Source organism: Littorina saxatilis, linkage group LG7, assembly GCF_037325665.1.
Source record: "Littorina saxatilis isolate snail1 linkage group LG7, US_GU_Lsax_2.0, whole genome shotgun sequence".
Taxonomy (NCBI): Eukaryota; Metazoa; Mollusca; class Gastropoda; order Littorinimorpha; family Littorinidae; genus Littorina; species Littorina saxatilis.
The window spans coordinates 7,745,901-7,759,494 of NC_090251.1; the positions used below are offsets into that span (position 1 = coordinate 7,745,901).

Sequence of the window (13,594 nt, forward strand, 5' to 3'; positions counted from 1 at the left end):
ATCGTCTTGAACAGACGACGCCGGGCCGAGCGACGTGGTGTGTGTGTGTGTGTGTGTGTGTGCGTGTGTGTGTGTGTGTGTGTGTGCGTGTGTGTGTGTGTGTGTGTGTTTGTTTGTGTGTGTTGGTGTGCGTGTGTTTGTTTGTGTGTGTATATGTGTGTGTGTGTGTGTGTTAATATATTTCGACTTGCCATGTTTTAAGCACTTTCCAAGGTTTTTAGTGTCGATCTTTCAGTTTGAGGAAGAGATATACAAAAAACTGATGTTTGTGATTGGTTTGCACTTATTTGAGGGGAGAAGTGACACAAAAACTAAAACCTTACTGTTTGACTGTTTGACTGTTTGACTGTTTGCAATGTTGTGTTATTTTGAAGCATACAAGCAAAACAAAACATGTTTTGAACTAGCACCAATATCTTTTGAAAAAACGTTGAATTTGTTGAAAAAAAAGTCCCACAAAGTGACAATACGCTGTAGCACGTTATTACAAAAACGTTCAAGCTGCAGGTTTGAAATTTGTCATAATGTGTTCGCCAGTAGCTTTTACCCGTACTTACACGATATTTCGACCAATTTCATGTCCATACCCGGTTCAGAGGCATGCGATGAGAGAAGATACAATTGCGCATGACATTTTCCCAATCAGACCTGCATTCCAGTTACAGAAAATCAACAAGATATTTTTTTCTAAACATCAGTCCTGTCATTACATGGTCAGATCATTGTTTGTTATTGCAAAACAAACAAGTCGCGTAAGGCAAAAATACAACATTTAGTCAAGTAGCTGTCGAACTCACAGAATGAAAACGCAATGCCATTTTTCAGCAAGACCGTATACTCGTAGCATCGTCAGTCAACCGCTCATGGCAAAGGCAGTGAAATTGACAAGAAGAGCGGGGTAGTAGTTGCGCTAAGAAGGATAGCACGCTTTTCTGTACCTCTCTTTGTTTTAACTTTCTGAGCGTGTTTTTAATCCAAACATATCTTATCTATATGTTTTTGGAATCAGGAACCGACAAGGAATAAGATGAATGTGTTTTTAAATTGATTTGGACAATTTAATTTTGATAATAATTTTTATATATTTAATTTTCAGAGCTTGTTTTTAATCCGAATATAACATATTTATATGTTTTTGGAATAAAAAAATGATGGAGAATAAGATGAACGTAAATTTGGATCGTTTTATAAATTTTTATTTTTTTTTACAATTTTCAGATTTTTAATGACCAAAGTCATTAATCAATTTTTAAGCCACCAAGCTGAAATGCAATACCGAAGTCCGGGCTTCGTCGAAGATTACTTGACCAAAATTTCAACCAATTTGGTTGAAAAATGAGGGCGTGACAGTGCCGCCTCAACTTTCACGAAAAGCCGGATATGACGTCATCAAAGACATTTATCAAAAAAATGAAAAAAACATTCGGGGATTTCATACCCAGGAACTCTCATGTCAAATTTCATAAAGATCGGTCCAGTAGTTTAGTCTGAATCGCTCCACACACACACACACAGACAGACACACGCACATACACCACTACCCTCGTCTCGATTCCCCCCTCTACGTTAAAACATTTAGTCAAAACTTGACTAAATGTAAAAATGATAAGTCTATCAAATAGATTTGGAAGGGTTGATAAACACAGGAGATACGGCCTTGACATGATTTCCAAGCCATGTACCCCCTAGTAACTTGGCAGATTGACATAGGCGCCATTTAAGAAAATAGTTCTGAAAACTAAATGTCACAATTAATGACCAGAAGCAGCCAGGCTGCAGATAATGTCTATGTTTCCGAATTGTTCATTGGTCTCATACCAACAAAGGATACATACGGTTTACATGGCTCAGTTAACCCATTCCCCGTATTACACAATTTATGAAAAGGTAAACAAAATATGTGACCATCCACCACGAAATGAGTTGCATTTCACCTCGCGCGGTTCTGCGCTAGGCTTAAAATAAGTCCGGGAGGACTGTGGTAACAGTGTGGGGGTCACCTTAGTCACAAGCTTATAACTCGAAAAGTTTTCGCTCCTTTCTAATACGGTTTTTACCACTGGAAAGAGCATAAAACACTCTTTAGGAAAATGTAAAAATATGAAAATCATGCAAAGATGACATGCGACTCATGCCGTGGTGGAGGGTCACATATTTAAAAATGAAAACAATTTTAAACTACAGCTGGATACATAAATCGTACAGCCAGTGATATATCATCCACGAATCTGTTTTTCTTTTTGACGTGCCTTATCTGCTTCACATTTTACAACAAGAAACAGATTGAAAACGACGAACAAATCACTTGCAATGACTTGGTGCAACTGGGGCGCGTTTTTTTTATCGTTTTTTTGTGTGCCTCCTACCGTACTCTGGATGCACGTTCAACTAACGCCATTTTGTTGCTGACCAAATCATGCACAGAGTGACCCCCCAAAAATGCCACCCATTAAAATGCTAATAACTCCTAAACTACCACAGCAATTTACTTCATATTTCGTGTACATTGGCCTAGAATATATGGTATGACAAGTTTCAAGTTTGTATGTAAAAATGTTCTGACTTTAATGCTCTTTCGGGGAAAAAATCCAAATTCGGGGATTGACGCAAAAATACGAGATCCGGCCCTGCATTTGTTGGGGATTATTCTGTACATGATTTGGTCAGCCAACGACAAAATGGCATTAGTTGAACGTCCATCCAGAGTACAGTAGGAGGCAAAAAAAACCACGATAACAAACACGCGCCCCAGTTGCACTAAAAAGATCTAAGCTTGCCAGATTGTCATTTGTTTGCTTTTCTGAATGATCTTGCATACACAACCATCCCCAGACAATCGATGAGTTGAAACAGCAATTACAGGCAGTCTGTAGGGCGCAACTCGGATGAGTGTGGCCAATGCTCAGAGTTAAACAGCAATTACAGGCAGTCTGTAGGGTGCAACTCGGATGAGTGTGGCCAACGCTCAAAGTCAAACAGCAATTACAGGCAGTCTGTAGGGCGCAACCGGGATGAGTGTGGCCAATGCTCAGAGTCAAACAGCAATTACAGGCAGTCTGTAGGGCGCAACTCGGATGAGTGTGGCCAATGCTCAGAGTCAAACAGCAATTACAGGCAGTCTGTAGGGTGCAACTCGGATGAGTGTGGCCAATGCTCAGAGTCAAACAGCAATTACAGGCAGTCTGTAGGGTGCAACTGGGATGAGTGTGGCCAATGCTCTGAGTCAAACAGCAATTACAGGCAGTCTGTAAGGTGCAACTGGGATGAGTGTGGCCAGTGCTCAGAGTCAAACAGCAATTACAGGCGGTCTGTAGGGCACAACTAGGATGAGTGTGGCCAATGCTCAGAGTCAAACAGCAATTACAGGCAGTCTGTAGGGTGCAACTCGGATGAGTGTGGCCAACGCTCAAAGTCAAACAGCAATTACAGGCAGTCTGTTGGGCGCAACTGGGATGAGTGGCCAATGCTCAGAGTCAAACAGCAATTACAGGCAGTCTGTAGGGCGCAACTGGGATGAGTGTGGCAAATGCTCAGAGTCAAACAGCAATTACAGGCAGTCTGTACGGCGCAACTGGGATGAGTGTGGCCAATGCTCAGAGTCAAACAGCAATTACAGGCAGTCTGTAGGGCGCAACTGGGATGAGTGTGGCCAATGCTCAGAGTCAAACAGCAATTACAGGCAGTCTGTAGGGCGCAACTCGGATGAGTGTGGCCAATGCTCAGAGTCAAGCAGCAATTACAGGCAGTCTGTAGGGCGCAACTCGAATGAGTGTGGCCAATGCTCAGAGTCAAACAGCAATTACTGGCAGTCTGTAGGGTGCAACTCGGATGAGTGTGGTTAATGCTCAGAGTCAAACAGCAATTTCAGGCAGTCTGTTGGGCGCAACTGGAATGAGTGTGGCCAATGCTCAGAGTCAAACAGCAATTACAGGCAGTCTGTAGGGCGCAACGGGGATGAGTGTGGCCAATGCTCAGAGTCAAACAGCAATTAGAGGCAGTCTGTAGGGCGCAACTCGGATGAATGTGGCCAATGCTCAGAGTCAAACAGCAATTACAGGCAGTCTGTAGGGCGCAACTGGGATGAGTGTGGCCAATGCTCAGTGTCAAACAGCAATTACAGGCAGTCTGGAGGGCGCAACTGGGATGAGTGTGGCCAATGCTCAGAGTCAAACAGCAATTACAGGCAGTCTGTAGGGCGCAACTGGGATGAGTGTGGCCAATGCTCAGAGTCAAACAGCAATTACAGGCAGTCTGTAGGGTGCAACTGGGATGAGTGTGGCCAATGCTCAGAGATCAAACAGCAATTACAGGCAGTCTGTAGGGCGCAACTGGGATGAGTGTGGCCAATGCTCAGAGTCAAACAGCAATTACAGGCAGTCTGTAGGGCGCAACTGGGATGAGTGTGGCCAATGCTCAGAGTCAAACAGCAAATACAGGGAGTGTGGAGTGTGCAACTGGGATGAGTGTGGCCAATGCTCAGAGTCAAACAGCAATTACAGGCAGTCTGTAGGGCGCAACTGGGATGAGTGTGGCCAATGCTCAGAGTCAAACAGCAATTACAGGCAGTCTGTAGGGCGCAACTCGGATGAGTGTGGCCAATGCTCAGAGTCAAACAGCAATTACAGGCAGTCTGTAGGGTGCAACTGGGATGAGTGTGGCCAATGCTCTGAGTCAAACAGCAATTACAGGGAATCTGTAGGGCGCAACTGGGATGAGTGTGGCCAATGCTCTGAGTCAAACAGCAATTACAGGCAGTCTGTAAGGTGCAACTGGGATGTGTGTGGCCAATGCGCAGAGTCAAACAGCAATTACAGGCAGTCTGTAGGGCGCAACTCGGATGAGTGTGGCCAATGCTCAGAGTCAAACAGCAATTACAGGCAGTCTGTAGGGTGCAACTGGGATGAGTGTGGCCAATGCTCTGAGTCAAACAGCAATTACAGGCAGTCTGTAGGGCGCAACTGGGATGAGTGTGGCCAATGCTCAGAGTCAAACAGCAATTACAGGCAGTCTGTAGGGCGCAACTGGGATGAGTGTGGCCAATGCTCAGAGTCAAACAGCAATTACAGGCAGTCTGTAGGGCGCAGCTGGGATGAGTGAGGCCAATGACCAGAGTCAAACAGCAATTACAGGCAGTCTGTAGGGCGCAACTCGGATGAGTGTGGCCAATGCTCAGAGTCAAACAGCAATTACAGGCAGTCTGGAGGGCGCAACTGGGATGAGTGTGGCCAATGCTCAGAGTCAAACAGCAATTACAGGCAGTCTGTAGGGCGCAACTGGGATGAGTGTGGCCAATGCTCAGAGTCAAACAGCAATTACAGGCAGTCTGTAGGGCGCAACTGGGATGAGTGTGGCCAATGCTCAGAGTCAAACAGCAATTACAGGCAGTCTGTAGGGCGCAACTGGGATGAGTGTGGCCAATGCTCAGAGTCAAACAGCAATTACAGGCAGTCTGTAGGGCGCAACTCGGATGAGTGTGGCCAATGCTCAGAGTCAAACAGCAATTACAGGCAGTCTGTAGGGCGCAACTGGGATGAGTGTGGCCAATGCTCAGAGTCAAACAGCAATTACAGGCAGTCTGTAAGGTGCAACTGGGATGAGTGTGGCCAGTGCTCAGAGTCAAACAGCAATTACAGGCGGTCTGTAGGGCGCAACTCGGATGAGTGTGGCCAATGCTCTGAGTCAAACAGCAATTACAGGCAGTGTGTAGGGCGCAACTCGGATGAGTGTGGCCAATGCTCAGAGTCAAACAGCAATTACAGGCAGTCTGTAGTGCGCAACTGGGATGAGTGTGGCCAATGCTCAGAGTCAAACAGCAATTACAGGCAGTGTGTAGGGCGCAACTCGGATGAGTGTGGCCAATGCTCAGAGTCAAACAGCAATTACAGGCAGTCTGGAGGGCGCAACTGGGATGAGTGTGGCCAATGTTCAGAGTCAAACAGCAATTACAGGCAGTCTGGAGGGCGCAACTCGGATGAGTGTGGCCAATGCTCAGAGTCAAACAGCAATTACAGGCAGTCTGTAGGGCGCAACTGGGATGAGTGTGGCCAATGCTCAGAGTCAAACAGCAATTACAGGCAGTCTGTAGGGCGCAACTCGGATGAGTGTGGCCAATGCTCAGAGTCAAACAGCAATTACAGGCAGTCTGTAGGGCGCAACTCGGATGAGTGTGGCCAATGCTCAGAGGCAAACAGCAATTACAGGCAGTGTGTAGGGCGCAACTCGGATGTGTGTGGCCAATGCGCAGAGTCAAACAGCAATTACAGGCAGTCTGTAGGGCGCAACTGGAATAAGTGTGGCCAATGCTCAGAGTCAAACAGCAATTACAGGCAGTCTGTAGGGCGCAACTCGGATGAGTGTGGCCAATGCTCAGAGTCAAACAGCAATTACAGGCAGTCTGTTGGGCGCAACTGGGATGAGTGTGGCCAATGCTCAGAGTCAAACAGCAATTACAGGCAGTCTGTAGGGCGCAACTGGGATGAGTGTGGCCAATGCTCAGAGTCAAACAGCAATTACAGGCAGTCTGTAGGGCGCAACTCGGATGAGTGTGGCCAATGCTCAGAGTCAAACAGCAATTACAGGCAGTCTGTAGGGCGCAACTCGGATGAGTGTGGCCAATGCTCAGAGTCAAACAGCAAATACAGGCAGTCTGTAGGGCGCAACTCGGATGAGTGTGGCCAATGCTCAGTCAAACAGCAATTACAGGCAGTCTGTAGGGCGCAACTCGGATGAGTGTGGCCAATGCTCAGAGTCAAACAGCAATTACAGGCAGTCTGTAGGGCGCAACTGGGATGAGTGTGGCCAATGCTCAGAGTCAAGCCTCCTACTTTTGAGGCCTTTTCCGAATGTGAACAATATTCTTCAAAAAGCGTAAAAATGAAACCACTTAAACATCATACATGACACGTTGTGGAATTATTATCGCTTATCGCTGGCTAATGTACACCAAATTTAAAGTAAATGGCTGAAGTAGTTCAGGAGTAATTAGCATGTTAATGGGTGACATGTTTGGGGGGTCACCCTGTATTAGCCCTTCAAGGACTGCACAGTTTATCACTTAGTTTAGTTCCTGCCAGAAACGTTCGTTTCATATTAAACTTTTAATACGAAAACGGGGCTGAGGGTAGCTACTTCTTGACTTTTGATGGATATACTATTATTTCAGATTTTGAACCGGAACTCAAAGCAAGGTCAGAAAATTTACAGTGACTATTTATATATGTATGTAAATATAGTTTATACATGCTTATTGTCTGAATACTTTCGCCCGTGTGTATGTGCGTACGTGTATGCGTGTGTGATGTTTATGTTGATGTTTGTTGATATGTCATCATGTCTGCACATCATCGAAAGTGCGTGTCACCAAATGAGTCTGTGGACATGTGTTCTCCGTTACTAGCTGTTTGGACTCTTTTGAGATGAATGGGTGTGTATTTTACGCAATGTTTTTTTTCGTACAAAGTATTATCCTATTGAGCAGATGGGTCATAGTTTAAGCTGTTTTTAAAATATTTTAATGTAATTTGCGTTCCCTGTGTATATTATGTCGAGACACTGATGTTGTCTGGGTTGACGGCTGTTGGTCTTGTTGAACATTTTTTGATCAACCTGTGTAATCAGGAGCGTCTTAGGACTGAGCATTGTCAGTCCGTCCGGCCAGCTGTGCAACAATTTGAAAATTCAGACACACAAACCACGATTGTCACGCTAATACTATATAGCACAATTAATTAAGTGAATGAGAACTACAAGTTGATATCACTGTTCATTGGCTCTGTCGACGCCCGTTTGTAACCGCTTACTTCGCTTTAAACCGTCCATAGATCGTCGTCCTCCCAAACAAATCCCACTCACAGCGATAATAAGCGTGCCAGTTCCGTCTGCTGCTCTATACTGGGTTTTGATGTTGGAAGACCTGTTTTGCGTAATTGTTCTTTTGCGTTCACATTTCCATAACACCCAAGCGCGTTGTTGCTTTTGTACTAAAAATTGATCCCCAATTGTAATATGTATTTGTGTTGAAGTTTTCAATCTGTTTTCTGAATAAGGTAGGGGAATGAATGGCCTTTTCAGTCATATAATTGGTTTTACAATCAACAGGCTCATCAGAAAGATCTGTCCTCAAAGGCATCTGCCTAGTTTTTTTTTAAGACGCGTAGTATAGTTGCAGAATTTACTCCCCATGTTGCAGTGACTATTCAACAACTTCAAATCGCATTTGTTGATCCACAAACTTTGACCAATCTTTTTATATCCAAGGAAACGATGTGTACGTGTAACCTAGTTATCTCCCCTGGTGTGACATGCTTGTGTTACGGGAGTAAGTTTCTGTGGGATGCGTGTGTTTTCAGGAAAAATACCATATGACATGCCTCGGTGACATGTTTGGTTTTACAGGAGAAAGTCTATATTGCATGCCTGTGTGTCTTGCTTGGGTAAACAGGAGAAAGTGTGTGTGACATGCCTGAGTGACTTGCTTGTGTTAACAGGAGAAAGTCTGTGTGACATGCCTGAGTGACTTGCTTGTGTTTACAGGAGAAAGTCTATGTGACATGCCTGAGTGACTTGCTTGTGTTAACAGGAGAAAGTGTGTGTGACTTGCCTGAGTGACTTGCTTGTGTTTACAGGAGAAAGTCTATGTGACATGCCTGAGTGACTTGCTTGTGTTAACATGAGGAAGTGTGTGTGACATACCTGAGGGACTTTCTTGTGTTTACAGGAGAAAGTCTATGTGACATGCCTGAGTGACTTGCTTGTGTTTACAGGAGAAAGTCTATGTGACATGCCTGCGTGACTTGCTTGTGTTAACATGAGGAAGTGTGTGTGACATGCCTGAGTGACTTAATTGCTTGTGTTTGCAGGAGAAAGTCTATGTGACATGCCTGAGTGACTTGCTTGTGTTAACATGAGGAAGTGTGTGTGACATGCCTGAGTGACTTAATTGCTTGTGTTAACAGGAGAAAGTCTATGTCACATGCCTGAGTGACATGCTTGTGTTCACAGGAGAAAGTATATGTGGCATGCCTGAGTGCTTTGCTTGTGTTAACAGGAGAAAGTCTATGTGGCATGCCTGAGTGGCATGCTTATGTTAACAGGAGAAAGTCTATGTGGCATGCCTGAGTGGTTTGCTTGTATTAACATGAGGAAGTCTATATCACATGCCTGAGTGACATGCTTGTGTTAACATGAGGAAGTGTGTGTGGCATGACTGAGTGACATGCTTGTGTTAACAGGAGAAAGTCTATGTGGCATGCCTGAGTGCCTTGCTTGTGTTAACAGGAGAAAGTCTATGTGGCATGCCTGAGTGACTTAACTGCTTGTGTTAACAGGAGAAAGTCTATGTGGCATGCCTGAGTGACTTAATTGCTTGTGTTTACAGAAGAAAGTCTATGTGGCATGCCTAAGTGACTTAATTGCTTGTGTTACAGGAGAAAGTCTGTGTGGCATGCCTGAGTAACTTGTTTGTGCTTACAAGCGAAAATCTGTGTGAGATTCCTGAGTGACTTTCTTGTGTTTACATGAAAAAGTCTAAGTGACATGCCTGATCTGAGTGACTTGTTTGTGTTTACATGAGAAATTCCACATCAATTTCCTGTGTGAATTGCTTGTTTTTACATAAACTAGTCATTGCTTGTGCTTACAGGGGAAATTCTCTTTATGACACGATTGTTTGACTTGCTTGTTTTACAGGAGACAGTCTTTGGCGGATCTTACCCATCTAGCTGTGGTGGTCGGGCCCGAACCCACCGTACAATCCGAGTCTAGTTCATCGTTTTACCCTGATGCCGCGTTAGAGAGCACGTCTGAGTCCTTGGTGGACGACCTCTCAGAATTCAACACGTCAGAGGCGGACGACACCTCAGTACTCGAAGACTCAACGGTGGACGAACTATAGTGAACGGCAAAAGTTAGGGACCGCCCTTGAAAAAACCAGGCCGTCCTGACATGGGCCTCTCCAGAACGCTGTTGGTGGCCTGGAACTTCTGATGCAGCCTGACCACGACAGAATGGGGCACTCCAAGTCGTCTGCCCACTTTTCGCTTGCTTACGCCGTCTTGCAGCCATGCGATGGCCCGGGCTTTGTTGAAGGTGGTCACCTTTCGTCTGGGAGGCATAGTGAGAAGATGGTGGCAAGCGGAAAATCGCGGGGCTATAAAGCCTAACTGGTGACAACAGTTCACTCTCAACACATTCCCCCTGCACGTGCATAACGAATTTTTCATCTTTCCCGCCCAGGCTTGCCCACGCGCCAGCGTAAAAATGGTCCACTTTTTGCAGTTTGGGAGTTTCTGTCTCGTGCCCTAGCCAGGCCTCCGTGGATCCCGAGCAAGTTTCCTGCTAACACAGCATTGCTCACCCACTGGTGTGTACGGCCTGACAGCCATTTGGTTTTATAAACTTAGGAACAAGGAGTTTGGCACAGATGAAGTCAGCTGTTTTTTTCAAGGGCGGTCCCTAACTTTTGCCGTTCAGTATATCAGTACAATAAGTCAGGGAAGGGTGTTGTATAAGAAACCGATATTTCTATGAACAAACAGAAGCGTCAACACTTCCCCATATTGACAGAAGTGTTTTCGGTTTAAAAGACCTAAACCTTCACCGTGCGTCTTGGGTCATGGACGACCCAAAGCCTCACAAAATTATCTGTATCTCTGAAACTATTTGGAGTTCTTTTTATGAAGACTTCATTTATTCACCAAACTCCTTAGGACCCTCCCATCGATCCCTTTTCGAAGGAATATCTTTGTAATCAAACAAAGAAACAATGACGTAATTGAACTGGCCAATCCGGATTGTGTGGGTCGTGGGCGACCCATATGGAAATGAATTCAAGAATGATTTTACTATGTGTATCCGTAATCGAATGGCGCGAGTCGTGCACGACCCATACTCTGCAAAGAGGTGGTGAAGAGTGCATCCCTATTCAGATGGAGTCGGTCGTGTACGACACCTATTTTTTTTAAACGTTGAATCCTTCTTTTTAACGTTGATTCCTTCTTTTTAAGGTTGGGCTGTACACGACCCACATCATCCGGACATTGTATATTCCAAAGCGTGATCCGGTGAAGGTTGAAACTGTTTCCTTTTTTTCCCATTCTCTTTTGTTTTTGTTTTTCACATGGATTAACATTACAGGACAAGATTTGCCGCAAGACAAATGCAGCACACAGAAGGGGGGGGGGGAGGGGGGGAGTGTATATGCCTTGGTGGTCGCATAATCAAAACATTTTGTAAAAGAGGTTATTTGAACCAGGCATTGCTTCCTGTCAAAAAGACGCACTCGTCAAAATATCCTACCAAGATGTGAAGGTAGTTGTTATACTTATACACATTTTGACCTGTTGCGTACATGGAAACAGGAACACATAAGTGCCAATCTTTACATAAATCATCGAACTATTACTTATAACTGCACTTTACTTTTCAAAAATGAATCTTTGCTTAATAGTTCAAATAAATACCTGAAAATGTAAGCTTTTTTGTTCATTTTGGAAGTGTAAATGTGGTATTTACACAGACAGACACAGAGCCGAAGAGGTGCTCGAACGGACAGCCTGGGTAAAACAGAGAGCAAGAAAAAAGACAGATGTATAGAAACAAACAGTTGATCCCATGATTTTCGGAACACACGCACACTGACACACACATCCATAATGTTTTTTCGAGACTTTTATTTAACCTTCGCCCGACCGGGTTATCGACTACACACGGAAGACATCGTGGGGCCGTGCGGACCCATGCTTTCCAAAGAAGCGAAGACGTGCATTCCCTTCCGTAGACGCCGTGGTTAAATGTCCGCGAAAATTAATTAAATTAAACTATCAATTTAGTTATTACCGTGCGGACTAAAGCTTCTCAAAAAAGGAAAAACGTGAATACCCTTCTGTAGACGTCGTGGGGCCGTGTGGACCCACATTGTTATGTATTAGTTTCGCTCCACGCGACTTGCTTATTAACTCCAAAATTAAACAGATCGTAGAAAATGATGTTTAGAGCCAATACCCGAAGGTTTGTGACTTCTTTCCCTAGTTTTTATGTAAGTTCCTTCAGTTTGAGAAACATGGGTCCGCACGGCCCCACGATGTCTTTCGTGTGTAGTCTAAATTTGACCTTTGTTTTTTTAATTACTTCTCGCTGAAATGTAATGATTTTTTAGGACATAAGAGCTTTTTATGTGTCTGAGGCATTCTTAAAAGCTCATTAAAAAATTCCAACTGGTTTAAGAGATATTTGCAATTAAACATCCTTCTGGGTCCACACGGAACCACGACGACCGGCGAAGGTTAAAGAATCATGTGAGAAAGAAAACTCAGAAGTTCAACACTCGATTGAAGACTCTGTCCATTAAACAAAAGTCCAGTTTGTGTTTGCAGCTCAAAGAATACTTTGTGGTTGTTGATTCAGCACAAAAAGTGCAAAATAAACTCACCAGCAATGTCTCTAGTTGGACTCAAGGTGGAATCACCTCAAGGCTTGCAGCACACGCCCCGGAATGTTTAGGATAACCAAGCCACTTGGTCGGACAAAGAATGCCAGTTTTCGGACTCAACGGACAGTTGGTCTTTTGAGAGCAACTCACTTCTTGCTCCTCAGTTGGAAGAGAACGCTCACCATCCCTGTCCGGGCCAGTGAAGCACGAGGTGTGCTCAGGCTGACCAATACCTGTGAAGGTTGACCAATACCCAATACCTGTGAAGGCTGACCAATACCTGTGAAGGCTGACCAATACCCAATACCTGTGAAGGCTGACCAATACCTGTGAAGGCTGACCAATACCTGTGAAGGTTGACCAATACCCAATACCTGTGAAGGCTGACCAATACCTTTGAAGGCTGACCAATACCTGTGAAGGCTGACCAATACCTGTGAAGGCTGACCAATACCTGTGAAGGTTGACCAATACCCAATACCTGTTAAGGCTGACCAATACCCGTGAAGGCTGACCAATAGCTATGAAGGCTGACCAATACCTGTGAAGGCTGACCAATACCTGTGAAGGCTGACCGATACCTGTGAAGGTTAACCAATACCTGTGAAGGTTAACCAATACCTGTGAAGGCTGACCAATACATGTGAAGGCTGACCAATACCCAATACCTGTGAAGGCTGACCAATACCTGTGAAGGCTTACCAATACCTGTGAAGGTTAACCAATACCTGTAAAGGCTAACCAATACCTATGAAGGCTGACAAATACCTGTGAAGGCTGACCAATACCCGTAAAGGCTGACCAATACCTGTGAAGGCTGACCAATACCCGTGAAGGCTGACCAATACCTGTGAAAGCTGACCAATACCCGTGAAGGCTGACCAATAACTGTGAAGGCTAACCAATACCCGTGAAGGCTGACCAATACCTGTGAAGGCTGACCAATTACTGTTAGTTTTAGCGCCAAAACGAGGCGTCCGATTGTGGTAGAGGAAAGGCTCCTAATATGGACCGGCTCCTAATATGGTCCACATCCTGTTCTGACAAACTAACGGCGCTAGAGCGCTCAAAACAATTTCCTTCGCTGTATTCACCCTCTCTGGATAACTTGCACATGTCAAAACAGTTGCAGATACACAAACCTCAAAACCGTTAGGCTTTTTCTCT

At 44.8% G+C, this 13,594-nt stretch overlaps 1 protein-coding gene across 2 annotated transcripts in view; it reads left to right on the top strand.

The window, feature by feature from the left end:
* The window catches only part of LOC138970602 (uncharacterized), a 244,468-nt gene extending 232,997 nt beyond the window's left edge, over positions 1–11,471 (top strand). For both annotated transcript variants that reach the window (XM_070343070.1, XM_070343071.1), the window contains 3 exons: positions 1–37; positions 7,163–7,187; positions 9,688–11,471. The exon at positions 1–37 is cut by the window's left edge and continues 65 nt beyond it. In XM_070343070.1, the coding sequence (XP_070199171.1) occupies positions 1–37; positions 7,163–7,187; positions 9,688–9,892 (267 nt within the window). In that variant the 3' untranslated portion in view covers positions 9,893–11,471. The remainder of the gene's footprint in view (positions 38–7,162; positions 7,188–9,687) is intronic.
* The last annotated feature ends 2,123 nt before the right edge of the window (positions 11,472–13,594 follow it).